General features: G+C 33.5%; 2 protein-coding genes across 3 annotated transcripts; both read right to left on the bottom strand.

The window, feature by feature from the left end:
* Positions 1-1,076: 1,076 nt before the first annotated feature.
* LOC140974001 (ABC transporter G family member 24-like) lies at positions 1,077-8,864 on the bottom strand. The gene is made up of 15 exons (XM_073437192.1): positions 8,473-8,864; positions 8,291-8,367; positions 5,783-6,058; positions 5,622-5,685; positions 5,393-5,539; positions 5,238-5,272; positions 4,986-5,059; positions 4,455-4,691; positions 3,772-4,370; positions 3,384-3,680; positions 2,608-3,093; positions 2,305-2,453; positions 1,877-2,166; positions 1,657-1,790; positions 1,077-1,521 (listed from the first exon to the last, which is right to left on the bottom strand). Exons 1-15 carry the CDS (start codon positions 8,736-8,738, stop codon positions 1,371-1,373), a joined length of 3,282 nt encoding a protein of 1,093 aa, XP_073293293.1. The 5' UTR covers positions 8,739-8,864; the 3' UTR covers positions 1,077-1,370.
* A 5,046-nt stretch (positions 8,865-13,910) lies between these two features.
* Positions 13,911-22,310, bottom strand: LOC140974005 (ABC transporter G family member 28-like). 2 transcript variants are annotated; one of them, XM_073437198.1, is made up of 14 exons: positions 21,895-22,310; positions 21,659-21,735; positions 20,960-21,220; positions 20,540-20,603; positions 20,300-20,446; positions 19,962-19,996; positions 19,724-19,797; positions 18,617-19,533; positions 16,904-17,200; positions 16,223-16,687; positions 15,691-15,839; positions 15,053-15,342; positions 14,841-14,974; positions 13,911-14,315 (listed from the first exon to the last, which is right to left on the bottom strand). In XM_073437198.1, the coding sequence occupies exons 1-14, from the start codon at positions 22,293-22,295 to the stop codon at positions 14,159-14,161; spliced, it is 3,468 nt and encodes a 1,155-aa protein (XP_073293299.1). In that variant the 5' UTR covers positions 22,296-22,310; the 3' UTR covers positions 13,911-14,158. The 2 variants fall into 2 exon arrangements, with proteins under 2 accessions (XP_073293299.1, XP_073293300.1); XM_073437199.1 differs by lacking the exons at positions 13,911-14,315; positions 14,841-14,974; positions 15,691-15,839 and having other exon boundaries at positions 15,171-15,342.
* Between the last annotated feature and the right edge of the window lie 3,727 nt (positions 22,311-26,037).

Raw genomic sequence — 26,037 nt, 5'->3', positions numbered from 1 at the left:
CTCTACAGAAGTCAGAATTTTACCTTCAGCTTCTGCGCAGGTCTTAGCACTGCGTTTTTTGTCATCTCTGGTGGGGTAAGAAGGCGGAGGAGGTCGACCTTTTCAAAGTAGAAAAAGGTGTATTTGCTCGTTGCAAGGACGTATACTATTGGGTCTTACGAGACGACGACATATATTATTCGGATTCTTATCCTTCCCACCCAGCAATGAAAGTGATTACTTGGCCATCAATATTATCATAGCAAGATTGATTGTATTTAAGATTTCTTAGTGTAATAACACATAAAAATGGGAAGTAACTAAATATTGGATGAATGATAATCTACTATGTATTAAATTCTTTACAATGAGATTTCTTTGCATGGTATTATAAAAAGAAAAAAAAAAGTGTTTATCTACATGCAATATTTTTTAATATTTGAAATATCTACACAAAATCACTGGTCATTAATTTTTTAAGATTTCTTGTTTCTTGTGTTGAAAGCGTCAAAATTAATCAATAAGATGAGAAGAAAGAACACAAATAAGTTTATTCACATCTTAGGATAAATAAATTAAATTGAGAAATTTGATTAAATAGATCAACATAAAAACATTATTGCATCAATGTAATTTCACTAAGGTTTAAAATTATATGAATCCTCTAAATCATAGGAATTATGTTTTTAGTTTTTATAATATCATGTCCATATCAGATTATTGAGACGAAAATAAAAGAGATATGCATTTATGCCGATTAATATTTTAAATTAATCATTTTCGTAAAACGAAAATTGACGTGAATTATTTGCGAGTCAATAGATTTTGCATCTTGCCCCAATCTTAACTTGTAACACCTTTAGTAATTTTAATAATTGGTAAGCATTGTTGTAACTTATCGATTATTTATATCATCATGATTTACTATTTTCTAGATAGTTACATGCCTTAATTTTTACCTATAAATATTAAAATAAAAGTTTCCAAATGATTATAGCTAGTATAATGATGGCCAAAATTGGAATGTAATTGCACAAAAGACAAATGCAAAGCTACTAAATAATTTATATACATATATAGCGTTTCATGTTTATAAGTTTCTTCAATAAATAAAAAGAATTGAATGTTTTTGTATTGAATCTACAAAAAAATACATATATCCAGGTCCTCTAGTCCTATGCTACATTTTTATTATATAAGATATCAAAATTCATATGTCTATTACAAAGATTCATGTGGATACGCTATATATTTTAACGAAACTTCGTCGCAAACTTGTGAGCCAAACTCAATCTAATCTACTATAACAAGCACCCCTATGCAACTAATTTTTACAAGTCTATACTTTTGATGAACAAATATGAAACTTTTTAAATGAATGAATTATGATGTCATTTGAAAGTTATCATACCAAAAAAAGCTAGAGCGCGACAGGCTGCACCAGCGCCAATGAGAAGGGATATACATAATTTCCAATAGTGAAGATTGTAGCCGGTTCTTAGAAGTGCACCGCAACGTTGTATCAGCCATACACCATAATAACTGCAAGTGGAAAGGTGATGGGATCATTTTTTTCTGCGTCTATTTCGACAAGAATTATGCAACAATGTTGAGTGACAGCATAAGTGATGGGTGGCAAATAAAATGTTTATGTTCTAAGGAAGAATTCAAACATACTTTTTCGCGTTTGAGATTATAAAGGCTTCTAAAGCCCAGTTTGGATAGCACAATTCTGTCAAAATCTTCATTAACTTTCCGGTTTTCGGCTGAGTTGACAAAAGAGTCAGGACCACAGGTAGAAGCACAGAACACTGCATAATGCGAAACCATTTCAGAATGTCTAAAATCTGGAACAATAAAGAAAAAATTAGTTTTGTAAAGTGAACTGTTTGATCACCAGCTGAGATGGACCAGGTTCAAGGAAGATTGCCAATACATATGCGAAACCGGTCACACAATAAACGAGGCAGAGCAAGACAATGTAATTGTCGAAGAAGGAAGATCTAGGATTGCTGAAGGTATAAAACATGGAAAGATAGACCAATGGCTTAATCAGCGTGTTGAAATGGTCGACCGTGTCTTTAGCAATAAAATGAGCCAGGCTGCTAATCCCAGAAGCACGTTCCCTACGGTATTGTAACTTATCCAGGGCGAACGTTCTCAGGGCCGCGATTTTGCAGAGAAGAGCTTAAAGGAAGAAAAATATTGATTCAGATCCCACAACTTATTCAAGTCAATTCAGAACTAGGTAAATCTGATGCACATAGTTACTAACAAGGAGTACATTCTATAGCTCTATGAATGATCAATTAAAAATGAACTTACATGTGGCAATGATGGTGTAAGTATAACCAGGTGCGTTAAAGCTTTGATCGCTTGCTTTGGCAATCAATCCCAAACAAGCACCAGCGAGCAACAAAATAAGAAAGTCTATTGCTTGGATTCTAGCCTCTCGTAGTCGCTGCTTAGCCATCCTGAAACAGCAAAAACGTTGAAGAGAAGAATATTACTGCATGATTAGGTGTTACATAGACCCATAACATAATCAAGTTGCATGTGGATACATCAATTCTTGAATCTCACAAACAGAAAATAGCCATATGAGAAAGATGTAACTCAGTATTTTACCTTCCCAGGAAGTGTTTATACTGTAAGAGAATACTGGGAGTTCTCCTTCCGGACAAGTCCTTTGATTTCAAGAAGTTATTCAATATCCCCTCAAACCGCGCCTCCAGTTTGTATTGTAAATTTTGCCAGTATTCTCCACAAAATGATAATTGCTCAGCACTGGAACCAGCATAATTTTCATGGTCTATTGAATCATCGCGGATTATTTGCAGAGAAATGTCATTTTGCATATCTAGAGGTACGGGATAGCCTTTATGGAGCTTCCATCTTAAAGGAAGCTCTTCATAAGTCACACATGAGCTCGTGCTCGGTTTAGCCATCCCTTCCAAAACATCTATAAAATAGTCGGGTGGATTAATACGCTCAGGAACGATAATACCAAGTTGTGCAAAGTAATCTTCAACCTCCACCACTGGACCATGATAGGCTGTGAGACCTCCTTTCGCTAGAAGTATCAAATCGTCAAACATCCTGAACAAGGAATAGCTGCAAAACAAAATAGATGATTCGATTAACAGCAAACATGAACTAAACCCATTGGAGAAAAACATATTACCTCCTGATAAAGACAAATTAAAAGTGGATGCACTTTCTTATGCCTCTATATTATCATATCGACGGTTGTGCTATTTCTAATCAAGATGTCCGGCTAATCGTGTTGTCTATATGTTAATACTGAATATTTCATTCATATGAAGCAGTTAGTCACTTAAATGATGACTGACGTGAACTAACAAAGCAATGAGCAAATTTTGTAACAAGATTACCAATATTACCTAGGTTGGTGCACAACCATGCAAATGTTTACTCCCTCGAGAGCTTCACGCCTGAGCGCTCTAAGTAGAAGCTGCGATGATGAGCTGTCCAGTCCAGATGTTGGTTCATCCAGGAATAAAAGTGAAGGTTCCATCACAAGCTCCAGACCCACATTTACTCGCTTCCTCTGTCCTCCAGATATACCTCGCTTCTCCACAGTGCCAACAAGGGAGTTCCTCACTGGCTGTAGTCCCAAGGACTCGATCACCCTTTCAACAACCAGTACCTTCTCTGCTTTTGGTAAATCTGCTGACAGTCTTCAATAATTTCGGAATAAATTCTTATTAGAAATAAGTCGAACTAAAAATTATACGTCCACACCAAGGATTTGAACAAGACATGGCATACCTGCAATTGGCACTGAACCATATATTCTCTTCCACAGTCAAATTTCCATGAACAACATCATCCTGTGGCACAAAACCAACTATCTTTTTATATGAGCGTATTGACTCCATCTTTCCATTTATAAGAACTAAGCCAGTTATTGAACAACCAACTGTTTTTCCAGCCAGAGCTGAGAGTAACGTTGTTTTTCCAGCCCCTGATGGCCCCATCAGAGCAGTAATTCGAGAAGGCCTGATTTCCCCAGTAACGGACCGCAAAAGATGTTTCTTGCCTTGTTTCAATGTGACTGTAAGATCTCTGAAAGAAATCTCGATGTTGGGTCTTTTCCTAATCTCATTATTCATAGCTGTTGAAATATTTATGGGCACAAGAAGGTTTACGTTCTGCTGTTGTTGAGCTTTCTTTTTCTCCAGTTGCAAATATGCATACTTGAATATTTGCGTATCGGTGCGAATGTGTTTGACCATCACCTTTTTCTTCTTATCCTTGTTCTCAGTTTCTGGATTCACACCTTCAAAACTCTCCACATGTTCTTCAACTTCCTGTATCGGAGGATTACCAGTTTCTATTTGCTTCCCTCCAGATGTAGCAGCACGTCGCTGAAAGGCACAAAACTTATGAGATTACACATACTAATTCAAATATCCATATGTATCACCTTTAGTTCGGTTCAGTATTCTAACCTTCTCAATAGGTCCTGCTGTGATTCTACCAGAAATCGTGCGGGATACTTGAGATTGAAGCTCAATTGCTCTTTTCTTAATTGCATCCCTTGCAGCTAGCCATCTTGCCTTTGCTTGGGCACTTTCCTTGACACTTTTCACATCAACTTCCCTTGATCTAGCATATCTCCTTTCACTAATGGTGATCACTTGCCCGTAACAATTGTAAAAGATAAATAGAAGAACACTAATACCAATCTGCAAAAAACAAGAATAGTGCTTCATCTATCAGATATGGTTCCATCAAATATAGCAAGGCCTTGGAAAAGAGACGCTATACAATTTCAAATTCTGTCAAGATCAGATGTGGTGATAAGTCACAGTTTATACTCAGATGGAATATTTTTATTTACCTTTGAATACTGAGTCGTGTATTTTCTAGTTACATGGATCAGTTTAAATCACTAACAAGCCTGAATTACTCCCGGAAAAATTATAAAGCATCTAAGAGTACAAGATTCTTCATGAACTAAAATATGTAGGAAAACTTACAATGAGCATTAGACCATATTTAGTTATGTCCTGCTTTGTTGAGTTCGGTCCACATGGAGTCAACCAGAGGCACCCTGCAACCCATAACATAAGATGGTCAGCAAAGTACAAGGATCCATGAGTTAGAGTCACTAAATGCACCACATCAAATGCAAATTGAAGCTGCTAATCTAGAGGAACAGTTTCCTCCATTTGAAAAGAAAACGTATTCATTTACAAGACCAATCGTACAAAATTTAATCAAGGACTCACCAGTCTGAGATTTGGAGCCCATCCGGCAGTAGTGCCTGAGAATCAAATCCAAAAAAAGATTAATTTTTAGCTAGCATACACTGTTACAAACTTAAGTACAATACAGAGAATCGAGACTTTGGCGCCATCAAATAAATCAGAGCAAAAACTGATACCCGCTGCTGCAAGGAACTTCTTCCGTATTCGTTGGACAATATGATCCAGCTGAACAAAACGTAGAACCACCTCTGCTAACATCTGCCCAAATATTAGCTCCTCCACAAGTGTGATTCGGCTTTCCAGGGGGTAGTTGGTACATATATCTGCAGAGAACAACCAGTAAATATTATTCACAAACTGTGGAACACAGGATAACCAAGAAGCCAGCCTGAAATAACAACGTACGGGTCACATAAGCCGGTGCTCCCATTGAACGTAGCTAGCGGGCAATATGAACCCAACGGACAAGCTACACAAATGCCAAAAGCACTCAAAATTAGAGATTCTTTGTCGGTACAAAAACGAAGAGCAATAACTCAAAACTAAGCAGCATGACAAAGACTTACGGATCATGCAGGTGAGGCCTTGAGGGCAGAAGAATCCCTCACAACATGGCTGGCAATCCGAGGTTCGGGCCGGTATTTCACGTGATTCTGTGTAATCCAAGGGCTCAATCAGGCCAGCACTACAAGCCCATCCGGGCTCGCAGCCCGAAACCCAGGAGCTGACGTTACAGTTCCTGTTGGGCCTCAGGAAAGTGGTGGGAGTATTTGCTCTTGCGATGAAATTAGTGAAGTAGAATCTGAGATCGGCTGCTGTACATATTCTCTGCGGCAAGTCTCCTGTTTCATCAATCATCAGCAACGTTAAAATTGATATCGAATTTAAGGATGTCTGAATTCAGATATTTACACATAAATCTATACACAGTATCAGCGTACATATTAGGTGCATGTGAATGCCAGCCATATTCACTTCTCTATGAATTTTTTTTTTATCACAACTCACGCGAGGTGAGGTATCAAATTCGGGTAAACCAGCTATTCCGACAGAGGGTGAGAACACTGGGCTACAAGTCCGGTCTCCACTTCTCTATGAATTTAGTTATAAGCTATTTCCCATTCAAAAATAAATTTGTAAACTTAATCAAATACCAAAAATAAATAATAACTCGAGAGCATGTGCTATTTTCTATGAAGTCAATTTGTCAAACTAAAAATAAGGCGGAATACAAGCTGAGCAAATCCTAATTAATCGTTTGCTTTATAAAAACTAAATAAATTAAATAAAGTTTGTTCTGGGCAAGGCGTTGAAGTTGTTCTTCCCAAGATTTTATTAATTTAAATTACAGAGAAAGTCTTCTATAATTTATTAATTTCTTTAATACAAAGTATAAATCAATTTGTGAACATGCTTTGTCGAAACACGAAAATGAAAATAAATAAAAGAGAGATGATATTTATATTTCATTTTTTTTGTTATTTTATTTTATTTATGAATAAATTTGATATATATTTTACACATGAAATGGAGTGTAGATAAAGACAAAGTGAAGTGTAGATATCAACTTTCTAAAAGAAAATATGATTAAAAAAATTACAATATGTATGGGTTAAATATGCTTGAGTGAGAATAATGATGAAACGAGTGACTTCCTGAGAAGTTCTCGTGCGTCAAGCTGCTGATATTGTGTCATTTGATATGGTTGGATATGTGAGACGTAAAAGAGATATGTCAGATCTTAACTGATAATGTCTCTGTTGGGGACAGATTTGGTAGTAGATAAAGGGTAAAACTGATATCTAAGAGGTAGACACGCACCTCCTCAAACTCATGGGTCTGACAGCCCGACCCATTAGTATCCAAAAAAGTGCACTATGTACAACAAATATAAGGAAATAAAGTTGCGCATGTGTAGTTGTAAACTTTTAATCCTAACAATTAGTGTCGGAAAGAGGTTATGAGTTCAAATTTTCCAATAAATATATTTCTGTATTTCTTGGGAGGAATAGTGAGTCAAGTGTGTATGAGTGAGAGCCGTACTGAGATGCGTGACATCTTGAGAAGTTCTCGTGTGTATCAAATTGCTGACGTTACGCTGCTTTATCTGGTTGACTAGGTGGACCGTAAAGAGTGACGACAGATCTTAACGGGTAATATTGTCTCTGTTGTGGACAAGACCGACAATATGAAAATAGAAAACTGATCTAAGGGATATGATACAACATCAACAAATTGACACACACCTCCCCGGGCTCATGTGCCTAACAGTCCGACCTATTAGAACCCAAGTAGGTGTATTCTGAGTTGTCACGAGTATAAATAAATAAAGTCGTGTATTGAATAATAGTTTTAATTTTTAACTTAGTGGTAAGCGCTTCATCCTAATAATATGAATGCATAATCTTGAGTAATTATTAAAATGCAATAAATAATGTTTTGTTGATAAAATTACATTTTTTGGGACTTTAAATTCTTTAGTTGGAAATAATTACTAAAGCATTCGTTAATCTTATAAATTGGGTGTCTTGCATGAAGATTGCAATTCCCCTAAAATTCAACATTTCTATTTGGTATGGATATATGCAAACATATAAATTTAAAGTTTTATATTTCTAAATAGTTGATTTCAGTTTTAAATGGAAAATAGATTAATACAAAAATATCTTATCTAAAATTAAATTTGGTAAGTCCCAATTTATATAATTACTTATGCGTACATACATTCACATATATGTATATAATAGAAAATACAAAAATTTTATCTTACAATTTATACTCATACCAAAAAACATATATTTTATCACGCGAAATTAATTATCTACATACTCGAACTATTTATCAATCTTACAATTCTCCTAACTCACACATCAAACTGTACCTAACACCAAAAAATTTAATTCATATGCTCACAATTTAAGTATAATTTCTAATACAACTAAAGTTCAAGTTATTTATTTAAAAAACAAGATTTTTTTTTCCTAAAAAAAACAAAACTATATATATGTATTTAAAAAACCAAGCCTATATATAATTGATGCGTTATTAAACCAAAAAAAGAAAATGAAACATACCTTTAGTAGCGAGGATGCACCGAGACAAGAAATCCAAATTATTAGAGAAATTAAAAGATTTGTTCCAATCATCTTGCCTGTCATCACAAACAATGCANCTACTTTCTCAATTTTCGGGTCAGCTGAGAAAAAAATTTAAAAACAAAGGATATAGTTGAATTCATGTAATATTATTATCTTACGGGTCTGTGATACAGAAGGTGGCCTGTTTAGCAATCTCACTGTGTATCAGATCGGACGTCACGCCGGAAAGCCGGTCGTAGACGAATTCCGTGAACTGGTTCAGGGTCGTCGGATCCTCCAGTTGACTGCTGTTTACATGCCCATGGAAGTCATTATTGAAAACTTGTTGGCACTGCACGAACCGCACCGAGCAACACAGCATCAAGCTCCATATGATCAGAACTTGCATAGATTGTAAAATACTCAACTTCTTCATGTTTCCCATGTGTTGTTTGATTGGAAGCTCATAGATAACAAAAGTTTCTTTGGAAACCCAGCGCGTGCGTGCGTGTGTATTGGTGTGTGTTCTTGGTGTCAAGAGGAAGATTATAAGGAAACTAGGATTAAAGAATTGTAGGGTTTTCCATAAAAACTGATTGTATATGTATATATCTATATATATTTGTGTGTGTGTGTGTGTGTGAGCATTGGCAGTTGACCACGTCGTAGGGAAAATATGAATTGGTAATTTGAGTTTTCGTGTTTGACTATTTTGATAATATTAATTATATGTACATCATGTTCAAATTAACAAGAGCGTGTTAGAGAAATGGCTAATTACAGAGGTTGACGAAGGTGTATTAAAAATTAATTAATTATATTTACAAACAAATTAATACATAAAAATGTGATCTTTAGCACACAAAAAAAAAAAAGTATTTCTAGTACAGTTTCAAAAAATATGATCAGGTAAGAAAATACATAAATTTTATGTTTGATTTTTGGAAAAATTAAGACTTTGTTCTCCTTAAATGTAAGAAATTGTTCATGAAATGTAACTTGGAAGTTTTCCATTTTTTTTCTGTTAACAATTGATTCAAAGTCTTAGTTTTACACTTTTTTTCTTCAATTTTAGTTATTTTTCACTAGAATACTGACGTGGAAACGACACGTTAGTATTTTCGGATGTCACGTATTTTTTCTGAGTAATGTCAACATTGTCATGAAAAATAACTATAATTGAACATTTTGCAAATTAGTTAACTGATGACCTACAACGTAATCAAAAATGAGAAACTTGCAAGTTAAATGACCAAATATAATTTTCCCGTAAGAAATCGTAAGGAATTTTTTTAAAACTTTGTAATGGCCTTATCCTATATCGATTTAAATTTGATGTTTAAAATGCTTCATAAGAGGTTGTGATATTAGCCCAGTTAAAAATTTGAGTAAATCATTTTCGTATAGAGAATATAAATAGATTATTAATTCCAAACACTCATTAATATACGGCAAAAACTTGTGTGAGACGGTCTCACATGAGACTTACTCTTAATATACAATCCAATTGATTTTTAAAAGTAAATATATATAAGTGTGTATTATTTTAATACTTAATTCTCAAAAAAAAATTAATTACCCCGATCTTGATAACAAGACATTATTAATCTTTAAAAAAACTAACCTTTGATTGCTTCGTTGAGAAGTTTTCTGTAGGATGACTTCGTCTTAGTCGTGGCTCGGTAAAATAACATAGAAAAGAAAATTTATGAGTTAATACTTGGTTCTATTTTTTATATTTAAAAGAAAGTATTTAGGAAAAAGAATTTATGAAAATGTGTTTGAAATTGTTTCCCGAAAGGATAATTAAAATTTATAAGATTTTTTTTTGTAATTATAATTAATTTGATATTTTTGTAGATAATGATGAAGGGTGTAAATTCTATATTACAACATAATATTATAATATATTTTTGAAAAATTGTGAAATTTTGAACAGATATAATCATTTTCTTTTTTTTTTGGAAAATGGATATAATAATTTTTTTGGTTTTATTTTTTTTTATTTATTGTTTTTGAAAGGTTTGGTTTTATTTTCTGTGTTTTGGAGTGTGTTTTTGGAAAAATGGCACGGAGATTGAAGCTATGTATATTATTTTGGCTTTTCGGAAAAATGCTATATCATAGAAAATTGTATTGCATTATTTTTTTTAATTAGCTTGTACAATATTAAAAAAAATTTAATATAATTATTAGGATCAAAGACTCACAACTAGGCCAAAAGCTATATTTGTTGGTCAAGATCCAACTTTATTTTTTATACTCAAGACAACGTTGAGTACACCTACTTGAGTGATAATGAGTCAGAACGTTATGTCCATTAGTAAGGGGAGATGCGTGTCTATCTGTTGATGTTGTCTCATATCTTTTAGAAGTCAGTCTTATTCTTTCTCTACCGTCGATCATGTTCTCAGCACAAACAATATTATCAGTTATGATTTCACGTCACTCTTTACGGCCCCGCCTAGCCAATTATATCAAGCAGCGCAATGTTAACAGTTTAAAGCACAAGAACTTTCTAAGAGGTCGCTCATCTCATTACTACTCACATTCATGCACACTTAAGTCAACAATAATATTATTTGATTTTAATATTTACTAATAACAGATTTTTTTTAGGTGAAATAAAAATTTGAATGAAAATTATAATTATGCCAAGAGATTATGTTTTGGAAAACGAAAAATTGATTTTCTCAAAATTAATTAAATGAAGGGATAAAACATTGGCATTTCCAGGAAACCCCTCGGGAGGTAATCTTCAACAGGTTCATATTATTGAACACGTCTTGTATTTTCTCAAATGGAAAGGGTAAAATTTCATAATGCTAAATATATACTTCGGCAAGAAAAAAATTCTTTATTTTATTTTATTTTATTTATAGACGAATTCAATATGTTGATTATGATTTAGGCAATAAAATAAATTATATGTCTAATATATACTTAGTTATGTTTGACTATGATTTCCTATAATTTGTTGAATATGTCTAATTATATTTTTTAATGGTTTGGTGCCACTTTGCTCTGTGTTTAGCCAAACTAAACAATGAACGCAATTTGGATTATTTAATGAGTATTTTCAGGTATTTTCCCTTTTTGAATAATAATATTTTCAGGTAATTAAAAAGTTCTAAGTCATGAGTACAAAATACAGATATTTTTATTCCTAACTATATTGCCCACAACTGATTTGACACTCACATATTGAGTATACAATTTTAACATGCTTGATCACATCGATAGGTGAATGTCATCTCAATAATGACAAATAAATAAACACAGGTGCAGACAAATGTTCATATGAACATCTTGAAATCATCAATGCAACAACTTTCTCGATACACGAAAAGATCACTTCGCACATTTTTTCGTGTCTCGAGAAAATTGATGCATTAATAATTCCAAGATGGTCTTATGAACATCTTGTAGACGGATCAACTCATAGGAGCGCGGAACATCTTGTTGACGTCCATGAGTTACTCACGAGCATATGACCAGAATATGAAAATTATAACTATATATAAAACATATAGATATATAGTACACATATGTCCATTAGCCAATTAGCCAATATTTTCCAGAATATTGTTTCTCATTACAACTTGGGTGTAGAAGGGGAAAAACGTTGACTCCATGAAAGTAATAAAAACTTGAACTATTTTAAAATATTGTTTTATCTTTTCATTAAACAAATATTATTGATGTATTTTTTTATTGCCATTTTGAATTTTTAATGAATATTTGTCATAAATAATATTGTAGACTCGGGGTTTGGTCGGATGTCGTGTTCGGACTTCATGTTAAATAAGATATGAATTGATTCTCTAACAAATCAACGACAGAAGCTAAGAACAATGCCCTTTTCGGTATATATTACTAAAAGAAGCATGACATTACTTTAATCTTTTTTTCTCATTAATATTTAATTTTTTTGGGAAACTTGTTTTTTTAGTTCTTTCTTTATATTTGGTTTTTGGCGTTTTTAATTCGATTTCTTGTCAGAATCGTGTTTTAGTCCCATATATTCCAATTTTTGGTAATTTGTTTTGCAATTTTAATATTTTTCTATTGAAGTGCTTATGTAACACCGAGCATATTAGCGTCAAGTAGAAAAGAACTAAAATTACAAGAAAAACAAAAATAATTGATTAAAATTAAAATTCGATTAAGATAAATAATCAAATTTTCAAATAGTCAAACATAAAAAACTAAATTTACAGTTTTCTCTTAATTTTTTTCACTAGTAAATAGTAAAACTCCGGTAAGATGAGAGTCTTGTGATCAATATTGGTCGTGGTGGATTGTCTTTGAATCATTTCTATTTCATGATCATGAAAGGACCGGGGCCGCATATTTAATCCTCTTAAGAGAGTAATAACAAACTAAAAATTAATGATCAAGATGTTAGAGATTTAATAAAAATAAATTTATACATTATCTAATCAAATTCATATATCACAACACATCATGAATTCATGCCGAATTATCAGAAAGTATAAATAAAAGTAAACGCGTACCAGAATCCATTGATTGATATAGCATTGAAGTTACAAATCTTCCAAGATAACATAAAATCGATCACTTTATTCTTGTCTTAGATGTGAGAATGAGAGAGATCTAAAATATATGCATGTGTCATATATATTATGTGTTATTCTCTGTGTTTCGGGACCACGTGTGTTAAGATATCTTGTTATCAATCTAATGAATAAGTGGACATTTAACTATTGTTATGATTTTAATAAAATTGTGGGCTTACAATTATATTATAAATTGTATTAATTTTAATAGTGGGATATAGAATCGCATTCCAAGTCAAATCCATGTACATATTGTGTATAATATTTTTTTGAGTTAAAATGAAATTCGATCCAAGTCGATGGTTGTTCTTTTTCCGGAAGAATATCGTCGATAAATTAATAAGATATAATTTTTCGAAAGGCCCATGCATAAAGTTAGTCAAATTAGATCTACAAAATTGTATAAAATATAACATCACAAAAAAATATGCATCACCGGTCTAAATTGAAATCATATTTATGACCTAGACCTGTCAAATTTTAATTTTAGTCCGCTATATTCGTTTCTTTGATGTTTTCAGTTTTTATTCAACCGTACAGTATCATATCAACATTCCAAATAAAAATAACTAACATTATCAAAAATCGAAAGATATAAGATTAAAACTAAAATTTGATCGGATAAATAACCAAAACAGAAAAAATACCAAAATTGCAAAAAAAAAAAAAAAAAAAAAAACAACAACAACACTTTTTAAATTATTATCCAGTCCATTTTCTCATTCTATTCTTTTTTTTCTCCTTTTACCCTTTCAATTTATTCATCTCAATAATTTATTTTATTCTAGTAATTTCAATACTTTTCCTATGATCCAAATTACTCTCTAATCTTTCTCATTAATTTTCAGTTTCCTCAAGTTTCATACCCTTCAGATTTTTTTTCTATCTTTTTATACAAACAATTTATACAACAGCCTCATTTTTAAATAAGATGCAAGAATTCATATAAGTTTTATTTTTAATTTTTTTGAAAAATAATACTTTTTTATTAAAATATAAAAAAAATATCTATTTCTTTTAACAATACAATCTCATACAGCACGAGTTCGTGCACTATATTTCACCGTGGAACTATCCTTCACAGTTTACACACAACCATCTGTCATTCAACAAAGAACGATGCAATCTAACACGTAGGTTGAACTAGCTTCTCCAGCATATCAAATCTTCTGCTACAACTGATCTCACTTACAATACTCATTCCCATCAAACAAAGCAGAAAATTCGCGCAACTTTTGCGCGAGATCGCCATATCAACAAAGCATTTCAACTCTTTTTAAGTATGCTACTTCTTTCGGAAAGTTACCATACCGATGAAAGCCATCGCACGGAATCCTACACCGGCAAGAATCAGCATGGATAAACGAAGAACAAAGTGATTTACGTTGTAGCCAAATCTATGGAGTGCGCCACATCGTGTCAGGAGCCACACACCATAGTACCTGAAATCGAAATATTCCCAGTTACAGCACAAATTACAATAGCTCATTTTAGAGAACTCTATCCTTACGTTTGACCAAGAGTGTGCGTCCGACAAAAACTAAAAAGAGGATACTTCATACAATGCTGGCTTTACACCATCATATAATTGAGAACAGACTTGACTGGGAAGGTAGTAAAACTTTATCCTGTATGGGACCCTTTCTCATGCACCCATTATTGGTTTTCCAATTCTTGAACAACTCGCCATGATGAATACAGAACCATATTTATGAGCACGATAGGTACGAACGATGCCTTGAACACAACCATTTCGCATTCAGTCGATATTTATTGTAATTTTTTTAAAATGCCAATTGTCTGGCCTCTCCTGTATTTCTTCATCCTTTTTTATTTTGTATTACACATAAGATTTTCCCCACTCAACGAACTAAATTTTCAAGCATTAGATGCTACCGTGACAGCTGGATCACTGCCTTAATTTCTTATTCTTGAAAATGCTGCATGCTATATATAAGAAGTCATACCGTTCTGCATTTGCAATAACAAATGCTTCGAGTGCCCACTTTGGATAACAAAAGCTGCCTACAGTCCTCACAAACTTGCTTCCGTTCAACTGAGTTGCAATAAGAGTCAAAACAACCGGAAGAAGCACCGCGCACTACAGAAAGTGAAAGATCAGTTCCATTGTACTTTTGGCAGCACAAATTAAAATCAAATACTGATGTCCTAGATTTACCAGCTGGGAGGGACCTGGTTCAAGAAAGATGGCCAAGGCATAAGCTATACCAGTTACACAGTAAACGAGGCAGAGTAAGACAGCGTAGTTGTCTGCAAAGGAAGATTTTGGATTGCTGAAGAAATAAAACATGGAGAGATAGACGACTGGCTTCATCAGTACGTTGAATAGATCAACCGTGTCCTTGGCCATGAAATGAGCAAAGCTGCTAATGCCAGAAGCGCTCTCTCTCCAATATTGTAACTTGTCCAGAGAAAACGACCTTAGAGCCGCAATCTTGCACAACAGAGCTGAAATTGCCAATTTAATTATAAAGCAAGAGATAACGAGTCACAAGGTAAAGACAAACACTTTTAAGCACATGAGTGTCCGACGTTTACAAAAAGAATTTCAATATATGATATTTAAGTAAAAATAATTATAGCATTAAAGTGAGCGAAAGTTACATTTCTAGACGACTATAAATAAAGATTGTTGTTATCTTAGTCTGAATAAGGGGTGGGGGGAGACAAAGCATCAAAGGGCATTCTTCATCCTTTTTGGGACACAAGCATGAACAATGTCAACTTTGTGATCCATGATACAGTGAAATAAACATCAACTAAAGTAAGAAAAACCAGGGACCTAGATGAACTTACAAGCAGCAATTATGGTATATGTATAAGCACCAAAACCAAAGGTTGCATCATCTGCATTAGTAAGTGATCCCAAGCAGGCCCCAGCAATTAACAGGATAAGATAATCAACAGCATGTGTTTTAGCTTCTCTCAATCGCTGCTTACTAAGTCTGAGATTGCCATGACATGTACACGAGGATAAATAAATGTTGTTTAACAATAAAGCGCACAACATCAACATTTAATGTTAATAGATATGATGATGACGTAAATAAGCTTTTAGCATAATGTTTGGTCCTATGATTGGTATTGGAGTTAATGTCACATGTTTGCGTTCAATGAGTTGCAAACAGGTGCATTATATGGAGAGGAATTGTAGGCCAGCCACAGTTTCCATTGCAAAAAAGTCGTCATTGCATAGTTATATGAATTAAAAGATTTAAGTTGCACAAATACTATGCAATACTATTTGTTATAATTTTTTTTATAGAGAAATAAATAATCTGTGCTACGGTTGGAACTTTCTAATCAAAAGCGCTTTTTGTTCATGTACCTTCCAAGGAAGTACTTGTACTGTAAGAAAATATTTGGGGTTTTCCTTTTGGATAAGTCAGTTGACTGTAAGAAGTTGCGCCGTATCCTATCATGCTTTTGTGCAACATGGGATTTAACATGTTGCCATACTTCCCCAGCAAAGGATTGTTCCTCCATGACAGAATCATGTAACTCATGATTTGAAGTTCCATTTGAATCACTTCTCATATCAGGGGGGATAGGATAACCATTATGTAGCATCCATCTAAGAGGAAGGTCCTCATAATTAACACCGGAACTTGAGCTTGTTTTAATTAACCCCTCCAAAATGTCAATAAAGTAATCTGGTGGATTAACACGCTCTGGGACACATATGCCTAGACCTGCAAAGTATTCTTCAACTTGTCTTACAGGTCCATGATATACAGTAAGGCCTCCTTTTGCTAGAAGTATCAAATCATCAAACATCTGGAACAGTGCATAGCTGCAACAAGAAAACACTTAAAAATAAACAAAAACCTAGTGAAGAAATAGGCTTGACCTGAAGAAATTAGATGCCATTCAAATTTCATATTTTTCTAAGATTTTATCAAAGCATATTGTGCACACGTTACTTCCGCTACATGTATTATTGAACTAGGTTATCGTTTTTTCGTTTTTTTGCACTAGGTATCAAAGTACAATCTACAGTGGTTATTACCTTGGTTGATGGACAACCATGCATATATTTACCCCCTCGAGAGCTTCCCGCCTAAGAGCTCTAAGAAGTAGCTGCGAAGATGAGCTGTCCAACCCGGATGTCGGTTCATCTAAGAACAATAGTGACGGTTCCATCACTAACTCCAGGCCGACATTTACTCGTTTCCTCTGACCTCCAGAGATTCCTCGCTTCTCCACTGTTCCAACTATGGAAGCTCGTACAGCCTGTAAACCCAAGGAGTCAATGACTCGTTCGACTATAAGCACCTTCTCTGGCTTCGATAAATCTGCAGATAGTCTTCAAAATTAAAATGTAAATGCGATCAATAATAATTTCATGTTGCAATTATTTCTTACAGTTAAACAGGAAACGAATTCACAAATCAAGGACCTAATTACATCGATAATCTGAATTCTTTGAAGTTGGCTAAACGTGCTCTTTTACTATGAGTGAGATTTTATTTAATTATTTTGGAAAATAGTGTGATTAATTTCTTTTTTAAACTTTGTTCCTTTAATTACTTCTATATTCTAGCCACTGACCAGGAACACCCTCCAATAAATACTTTTATGTCTCTAATAAGAATACCAAGTGAGAGATCTCCTCTTTCATGCACTTGAAGCGACTAGACATGGAGGTCTAATTCATTAAATTGAATCAAGAGCAGCAAACGTTGCAACTTTCGGCTATAATCCGTGGCTTACCCAAGATCCATCAAATCCATGGGAAGCCGTCCAACTAAGCTGAAAACTATGATGGTTTAAATTATCATACATCGCTAATAGCAGAATCTAACTTGAGGAAGGAACTTAGGCTTGAATTCCCATGTCAATATATAGAATCTTGACAAAAATTGTTAATGTAATGGTACACTTCCACCAGGACCTTCTGTGGCAGCAATGCAAATTTCAAAGATCCAACTTCTTGAGTGCACATAGATTTGAAAAGCCTAACAGCTGGAATGTCCCAAAGAGTAATTTTTTTGTTATTTTCATTGAGACAGCTATTGTATCTTGATACAAGGGTATCAGACCATATCAGTGGTTTTGAGCTCGTGCAATTATATTAAACTAGATATAAGAAAGGAAAAGCTACGGTTTGAAGAGTAATTATAGCGTTAGTTGATATATCTCTGTTACGCTTTAAGAAATATTACACATGAAATTGGAAAAATTATTCAGTGATGAGCTGGTCAGGATCGAAGGGTGACCTGCCCCGATGACTAACTCGGTATAATGTGTGCTACTTGGTTGCATAACTAATTCGCGTAAACGAGTAATGTGTTAAGATTGGAACTTGGACCTAACTCAACCCCAAAAGCTAGCTCAAAGGGGGAGGATTGTCCAAGTCCATATATGCAACTCTCAGGTTATTTATCCAATCGATGTGGGACAATTAACACACACGCCCAGGAATGAACATCTGGAACGTGGAGTTTACAAATGACCCAACTATGGGCAGAACGAGTGGCCTAACTATAGGCAGTCCAACACATAACGATGGAACCTGTGCTCTGATACCATGTTAAGATTGGAACTTAGACCTAACTCAACCCCAAAAGCTAGCTAAAGGGGGGAGGATTGTCCTAGTCCATATATGCAACTCTCAGGTTATTTATCCAATCGATGTGGGACAATTAACATAATGCATGCCCAGTGTTTTTCTTAAAAATAAATATTGCACCTGCAATATTTACAGTTTAACTTCGCATACCTGCACCTTGCACTGAACCATAGATTCTCCTCCACAGTCAAATTTCCATGCACAATGTCATCTTGTGGAACAAAACCAACTATTTTTCTATATGAATGGATTGATACTGCCTTCTCGTTAATCAAAACCAAGCCAGTTACGTTGCATCCTACTGCTTTTCCTGTCAAAGCAGAAAGAAAAGTAGTTTTCCCAGCTCCCGATGGGCCCATGGTAGCCGTAACACGGCCAGGACTTATCTTCCCAGTGACGGACTTCAAAAGTTTTTTATGCTTGCCTTTCAAAGTGACAGTCAGGTCTGTAAACACGATCTCAATGAAAGGCCTTTTCCTAATTTCATCATTCGCAGCCAATGAAATTAGACCCGAGAAATTAAGGTTCTTGCTCTGTTGCTGCTGAGCTTTCTCCTTTTCAAGTTGTGTATATGCGTAATTGAAAATCTGACTACGCGTATGAATATCTTTTCCTTTTGAAACCTTGTTTTTGACATCTTTGTTTCTGGAATCAATGTCGAATTTGTCAAAATTATCTTCCTTCTCATCTTCCGCGTGAATATGAAGACTGGATTCCGTTTTCTCTCCTTTGGAATTGGCATTTGATTGATGAGGCATACCAGAGCCATCAGCTGATACGGATGAATATAAATCATCAGTCATTTCAGTTTCTATTTCATTCAGATTTTTGAATTCCTCCGGATTTGAGGGCATCCTTTTAGAAAATCTGCCAGAAATCTGAGCATGCAATTCAGCCACATGCTTCACAGCAGCATCTTTGGCAGATTTCCACCTTGCACGTGCTTGTGTCTTCTCCCTGACATTTCTTACTGCCGTTTCCCTGGATTTTCTGAATCTCCTCTCACGAATAGTAAGAAGTTGATCTGAACAATTATATATAATGAGCAAAAGAGTACCTAATGCACCCTGCAATATTGATGGATAGTAAATCAACATCCAAGACAGAGAAGAAACGGAAAGAGAGGCACCAAGTAAAATGCCATGATTTAAAGGTTTCCAAACAGTACACCGTAATGGAGCCATAAAGTAGTAAGGAAAAGATATTTCAAGGAAACACAATCAAGTTGTAGTTATTAATCCAAAGAGATTAACTTACAATAAGCATCACTCCATATAAATGAATATTTTGACTTTCAGTTTTCGGATCACATGTAGTCAACCTGAAGCATCCTGTAAATCAACATTTAAAACCCAATGCAAAATGTCAAGATAATCCAACATTTCTACCTTTAGATATTCAGAAAATACACCCCTAAAACGCATGGAGGTTGAATTCAGGAAAAAGGATACATTGATGTGGCATATTTCCACTCTCCGCTAATTGAAGAACTTACGGTTTTCACCAGTGGAACCAATTGGACAATAATACCTGAGAATTTAGTACATCAAGTATTAGCAATGAAATAACATGAGCTCAAACAGACACGATAGGTAGTATATCAAAAAAAGAAAAAAGTAAAACCAGAGAATCATATGCCCAAAATATTGATGTTCAAAAACAAAAACTAAAACAATCAATCAAATGGATAACATGAGCTCAAACAGACACAATAGATATTACATCAAAAAAAAAAAAAAAGTAAAACCAGAGGATCATATGCCCAAAATATTGATGTTCAAAAACAAAAACTAAGACAATCAATCAAATGGGTGTTGGAAAGTAAATTACTACCCACGGCTGCAAGGTCGTTCCGCTGTGTTTGTTGGACAATAGGAACCCGCAGGACAGAACATCTCCCTGTTGGTCCGTGCATCAGCCCATATATTTGCACCACCACAACTATGATCTGGTTGTCCCGGAGGTGTTCGGTAAGAATATCTGTACAGTCCATTATTTATCAATATGCTATAAATCTCATAGAGTGGTAAACTACAATGACAAAAGAAGTATAATAAGAAAATTCAAACTCACGGATCGCATATGCCTGTAGTTTTATTGAGCGTTGCAAGTGGGCAGTAGGCACCCAATGGACATGCTGCAGACAAAAATGGAATGATTAGTGATGTCGCAGTATGATCATAAAAGATCATGGAGAAAATTAGCAAAGCTTAATACATATCACATCAAACTTAAAAGTAGCTAGCACAATACAAAAATAGAGAGACACAAATAAAATCAACCCTGTAAGCTCTTTATCATGCAGAGAACTGAAGAATCCAAAAAGGCGTATGAAGAAGAAATGGGGTTCAGCAGCAAAGCAAGCATGTTCAGAACAAATTGAAAAATCGAAACATTATCCTTAGTCGCTACGCAAAAATTATAACATCAGCATACGCACAGTGAGTAATTGAAATTTTAAAAACCGGCAGTAATCTCGATGACTTAACTTACGTATCATGCATGTGATGCTAGACGGGCAAAAAAAGCCCTCACAACAAGATTGGCAATCACTTCCTCTTGCAGGTACTTCTTGAGAATTTTTAAGATCAACTTGCCCCTCAATATCGGTCATACAAGCCCATCCCGGCTCACAACCAGCAACCCAATATGTTGAGTTACAATTCCGGTTAGGTCTCGCACGGTTCATCCCATCGAGCAAATTATTAAAATAAATTTCTACTTCCGCGGCTGTGCATAATCGTCGACTAACATCTGCCATTGAACAGTTAAAAGCTTATAAATAATTAGACCCCTAAACAAACAAACTAGAAAGCATACAAAACATACTAGTAGCAGAGGAGCTTCATATTTAGGTAAGGCCTAGCCACTAGCAGGTTTCTTTCAAGAAAACAGGTGAACATATGAAACTAATCAAGAATATGCACAATCGATGATTTGATGCATCTTTTGCGCAATAACATTATTATTAAACCCATTTCGACATCCATTATGTGTTTCCAACCATTAATCCGGATCCAAATCTCACTAAAAAACTTGTTCAAATTCACATTAAACACATATCACGACACAAGAAACATAGCATTTAACCAGACAACTGAAACTTTATATGTACACCTTTCCAACAGTAAGTTTACAAAATCATTATTTTGCTTCATTGGACAAAACAGTTAAAAAATTAAGTGACATCACCTCCGACTTTGAGCATACAAGCAGTCAAGAAATTCCGATCTGAAGAATAATTAAAGGCTTTATCCCAATCAGCTTTCCTGCACCACCCAAAAGAAGACAGTTGCAGCAGCTCTAGACAAAACAAAACATACTAATAAATTAACACAAAAAAACCCATCAAGAACCATCCTTCATCTTCCTTTTCACTCATCCACCCTTTGGGAAAAACCAAATGAAAAAAAGAGAAGAACATTTACGGATCCTCGATGCAAAAGCTGTATTCTTGCACAAATTGGCTGGAGAGCAACTCCGTGGTGAGATTGTCGAGCCTGGCGTAAGCTGCTTGAGTCAATAAATCAAAAGTACCAGGATTTGGCAGCGGGGGTGGACTCAACGCACCAAGTTGGCATTGCACAAACCGCAGGAAGCTGAATGGGAAGAGTGTAAGGATGCAAGCATAGAAAAGACAAGTGAATGCAGAAGAACCCAGCAGCTTCCTTCTTCTCATTGCTCTTTTACAAGTTGCAAAGACCAAATTTTCTGCAAGATTCAAACTATGCTGATCCCAATGAAGATGTCTGTTGGGCCGTTGAGATGGGGCAAAGAGAGATGTTGAAGAAGATCTACGAGTTTTCGAGCGATAGTCAAAGTGACGCATGGAACACACGGCGTTGAATTTTGTATCATATATAAATTTTGTAGCTATTTTCCACTTGCTCGGTGAGCTTCTTTTCCTTTCAATGCCAATCTGTTTTACACATTTTATCGTTGGTAAAAAATACATTCTAAATCTAATTAAAAAAATATATTTTATATTTTCAAAATATATATATACATTTTATATTAAATTTGAATAATTAATATCATATGTCAAAGTACAAACACTTTCGTTTTAAATATTTTAAATAATCCTAACAATAAATTTTAAAATTTTTAAATCATACTACGTTTTTAAAAAATGACAAATTTTTGTTCCTCAACAACTCCGGTAAATTAATATGCCATGATAATTAATTTTTATCATGTAATATTTTTTGTGAGACGGTCTCACGAATTTTTATCTGTGAGACGGGCCTCGATATTCACAATAAAAAGTAATACTCTTAGCATAAAAAATAATAATTTTTCATGGATGATCCAAATAAGATATCTGTCTCACAAAATATGACCCGTGAGACCGTCTCATACAAGTTTTTGCCAATATAAATCTATTAATTAATCTCGGGTTTTAAACTTAATTGAAACAAACCTTGGATAAACTCAAAAAAAAATTCTTTAGATTTTAGATAAAGTTTTTAATTGTTTTATATTAATTGTGATAGTTAATAAAAAAAATTAATCATAAAAACATCATTTGCAATAGTCGGAGACAGATTTTACAAATTAACAAGCAGTTATCATATCTCAAAGGTCTATTTAATTATGTTATTAATTACACCCAATTCATACACACGTGGTCAACTAAATTACATTTAAATTAAATTATTTGAAAAAATTTGACAAATATGAAATTTCAAATAAATAATAAATCGCACTACAAGTTTATGTCACAAATTGTTGTGTAGATATTTTTGGCCATTTCTTTTATCAAAGCTGTCAAGATAAGTTTGTCGAAAGGCATTGGCCAAGTGGGCAATGGGAAGATATTTTTGGCATTAATTGCGGAAAAATTTGATAACATTTATTAATATTTAAAGGGGTATAATCAAATTATCAATCGATATAAAATAATCCTCATGAGGGTTATAATTAATAACTTGGAATGAGAATTCGGGTAATCCGTTAATTCAGGAATAATAAATGCAATAATACGTAAATACACCAGAAACAATATATTACATTAAAAAAAATAAGTATATAAATATTTAAAATAATTACATAACAATGATCTAGCTCTTTTATAGGAAAAATATATATATCAAATTTGTATAATCTAGTTTTCGGATCATTTCTTTATCAATCAACAATATAATTAGCTCGTTTAGTTTATCTTGTGATATTATTGATCAAAGATAAATCTTTATTAACTTCAACTTCAATAAGTTTATTCAGCTTAAATAACTATTACTGGTATAATTAAAAAAATCTTATAGGCAATACAATTATTTGAAAATAAAATATTCAGTTTTTCTAAACATTGTAGCATATTCAAAAATTATTGGAACTCTATACAATACTTTACAAGCTAGTTAAAAGACTAATTCTTTAACTTCTCCAAACTCAACAAATGCCCCAAAGTCTCTTGATATTGTCTAAATTGTTTAAACTCAACTTGAAAAAAAGATCGAGTCTGATCGATTATAAACAAAAAATATTCAAATGAGTCTTTTTTTTTATTTAATATTGGACCAATTTTTCTCCTTTTGGTAGACCACCAACTCAAAATATATACGTTGGATCCTCTAGGATCGGACCTTGAGACAGTGATCTCCTTGGTCACATAGAAGGTCCGGCCTTACTCGAGGTTGTCAGAAGTTTCACGAACGAATGTCAAAGATGCCGAGGATTATCTAGCGAAAACCTTGTGACTCTCAAATCAGCGATCACCTCGAATATATGACAAAAAGGAGAGAGCTTTTGGAATTAAAAGTCACTTACCTCAAATGGAGAATATGAGTGGTATTTATAAAAAAAATTTAAACGAACATAAAATGTAAATGAACCATTCAATGTTATATACTACTAATTAATCTTTTTAAAACTTTTCAGGGGTTAAATTTTATCAATTATCTCACGAATCAATTTTATAAGACGAATCTTTAACTCGATCTGACTTACGAAAAATATTATTTTTTATGTCAAAATATTAATTTTTACTGTAAGTATGAATCGAATCGACCCAACTTTCTCAATATTAAAAAGGTGATTTCCTAAATAAAAAAAATTCTTTTACGTGCATTNAACTTCAGATTTGAATCCCTGGAACGTTTCTTTCGTTTCCTCCACAAGTTTCGATTAATTAAAAATAATAATATACAAATTGATCGAACTTATCATTTGACCTCATTGCATCATATATTAATATTATTTTAATAGTATCTTTCTGCAACATTGCGTACTTGTATCATCGATTTTTCCTGTATAAGTACTCTTATTTTAAAAAATTAGAAATTAAATTTGTAAAATTTAAAATCAAATTTAAAATTTTATTTTTTCAGGTAAAAAAAGAAAATTTTTTTGGCTATTTATATATCGTTGTTATGTCCTATATTTTGATATGCGAACTTTTCTGTATTTTTAAATATATATTCAAAGAAGGTTATAAGTCATTCGATCAAGGCTATATACAGTATAGTTTGATATTTAACTTTGTTCAAGCGTTATTTTTTATTTTTCTTTTAAAATTCAAATTTGTGTATGATTATTGACTTGATTTTCTTGTCGTATATCTTATAGCGTTACATTTTATTTTTAGAGTTTGTGTATATATTGAACCACATATTTATATCTTTTAGTCATTGCACTATATTAGCTAGGTATATATTAAAAAGACTCTCCCAAAAAAACATCTACTAATGTGTTTTAATCAATGGAAAAAGAAAGTTCATTAAATCTTTTACTTGACCATAATCACATTTAACTAGGTATCTTGTAAGACGGTCTCACATATATATATCCATGAGATGGATCGACTCAATCCATATCTACGGTAAAAAAAAGATTTCTCATCGATCGGATCGGTTTAGAGATCCGTCTCATATGAGTTTTTTTGATCTTTTTATTTTACACACACTTTAGAAACTTTAATAGTCTCACAAAAAATTAGATTGATATCCAAATATATGTATGTTTGTGTATACATATATTAATTATATAATTTTTTTTGGGGTATCATTAATTATTAATTAATTTATAAAAATTGTCAATCCTATCTGGCCAAGGAGAAAATTCAAATTAATATTATTGTAGTGTCCACTAATCAACAATTAAGAGTAAATAACAGTAGAATACAGCTACAAAATCACTGTCCAAATAAATAAATGAAGACAAAACACGTACGTAATCTATAAGAATACTCAAATTTTCATTTGAAATTTTCAGTGGCAGAGGTTTGGGGTCATACATTCAATCGGTTGGTTACATACTACATGTAGGGACACTATCCTATGACAGAATCAAAGGCTCAAATTTAACCACACATACATGGGGTCCACTAATTTTTTTAAAATCACACATGTGTGTGAATCTTGTTCATCCAAATCATGTGGAGCACATGTAGCATCTAAGCTACCCATTCATTCCCACTTCTCTAATTTAACATTCAATATAAATATATAGTAAGATTTTTAATATTGCCTCTTCGATTCCTGATTCCACAATATTCTACTAAGAATATTGGTGAATGGAAGATTTACTTTTAAACTCAAAGTTGGTAGATATTCTGTTTGTTTGTCTATTAT

The sequence above is a fragment of the Primulina huaijiensis genome, chromosome 3 (genome assembly GCF_012295235.1).
Source record: "Primulina huaijiensis isolate GDHJ02 chromosome 3, ASM1229523v2, whole genome shotgun sequence".
NCBI classification, from domain to species: Eukaryota; Viridiplantae; Streptophyta; class Magnoliopsida; order Lamiales; family Gesneriaceae; genus Primulina; species Primulina huaijiensis.
The sequence above is the reverse complement of the archived record's forward strand: the minus strand, read 5'-3'. Positions and strand labels throughout refer to the sequence as shown.

Coding starts and splice junctions, on each gene's coding strand:
- LOC140974005 (XM_073437198.1), bottom strand. CDS start 22,295: ATGCGTCACTTTGACTATCGCTCGAAAACTCGTAGATCTTCTTCAACA. Junction 20,604..20,959: donor TAGCATCACATGCATGATAC/GTAAGTTAAGTC, acceptor TTTTGTCTGCAG/CATGTCCATTGGGTGCCTAC. Junction 19,534..19,723: donor TATATGGAGTGATGCTTATT/GTAAGTTAATCT, acceptor TCAATATTGCAG/GGTGCATTAGGTACTCTTTT.
- LOC140974001 (XM_073437192.1), bottom strand. CDS start 8,738: ATGGGAAACATGAAGAAGTTGAGTATTTTACAATCTATGCAAGTTCTG. Junction 5,540..5,621: donor AGCACCGGCTTATGTGACCC/GTACGTTGTTAT, acceptor TGTTCTCTGCAG/ATATATGTACCAACTACCCC. Junction 4,692..4,985: donor AATATGGTCTAATGCTCATT/GTAAGTTTTCCT, acceptor TGTTTTTTGCAG/ATTGGTATTAGTGTTCTTCT.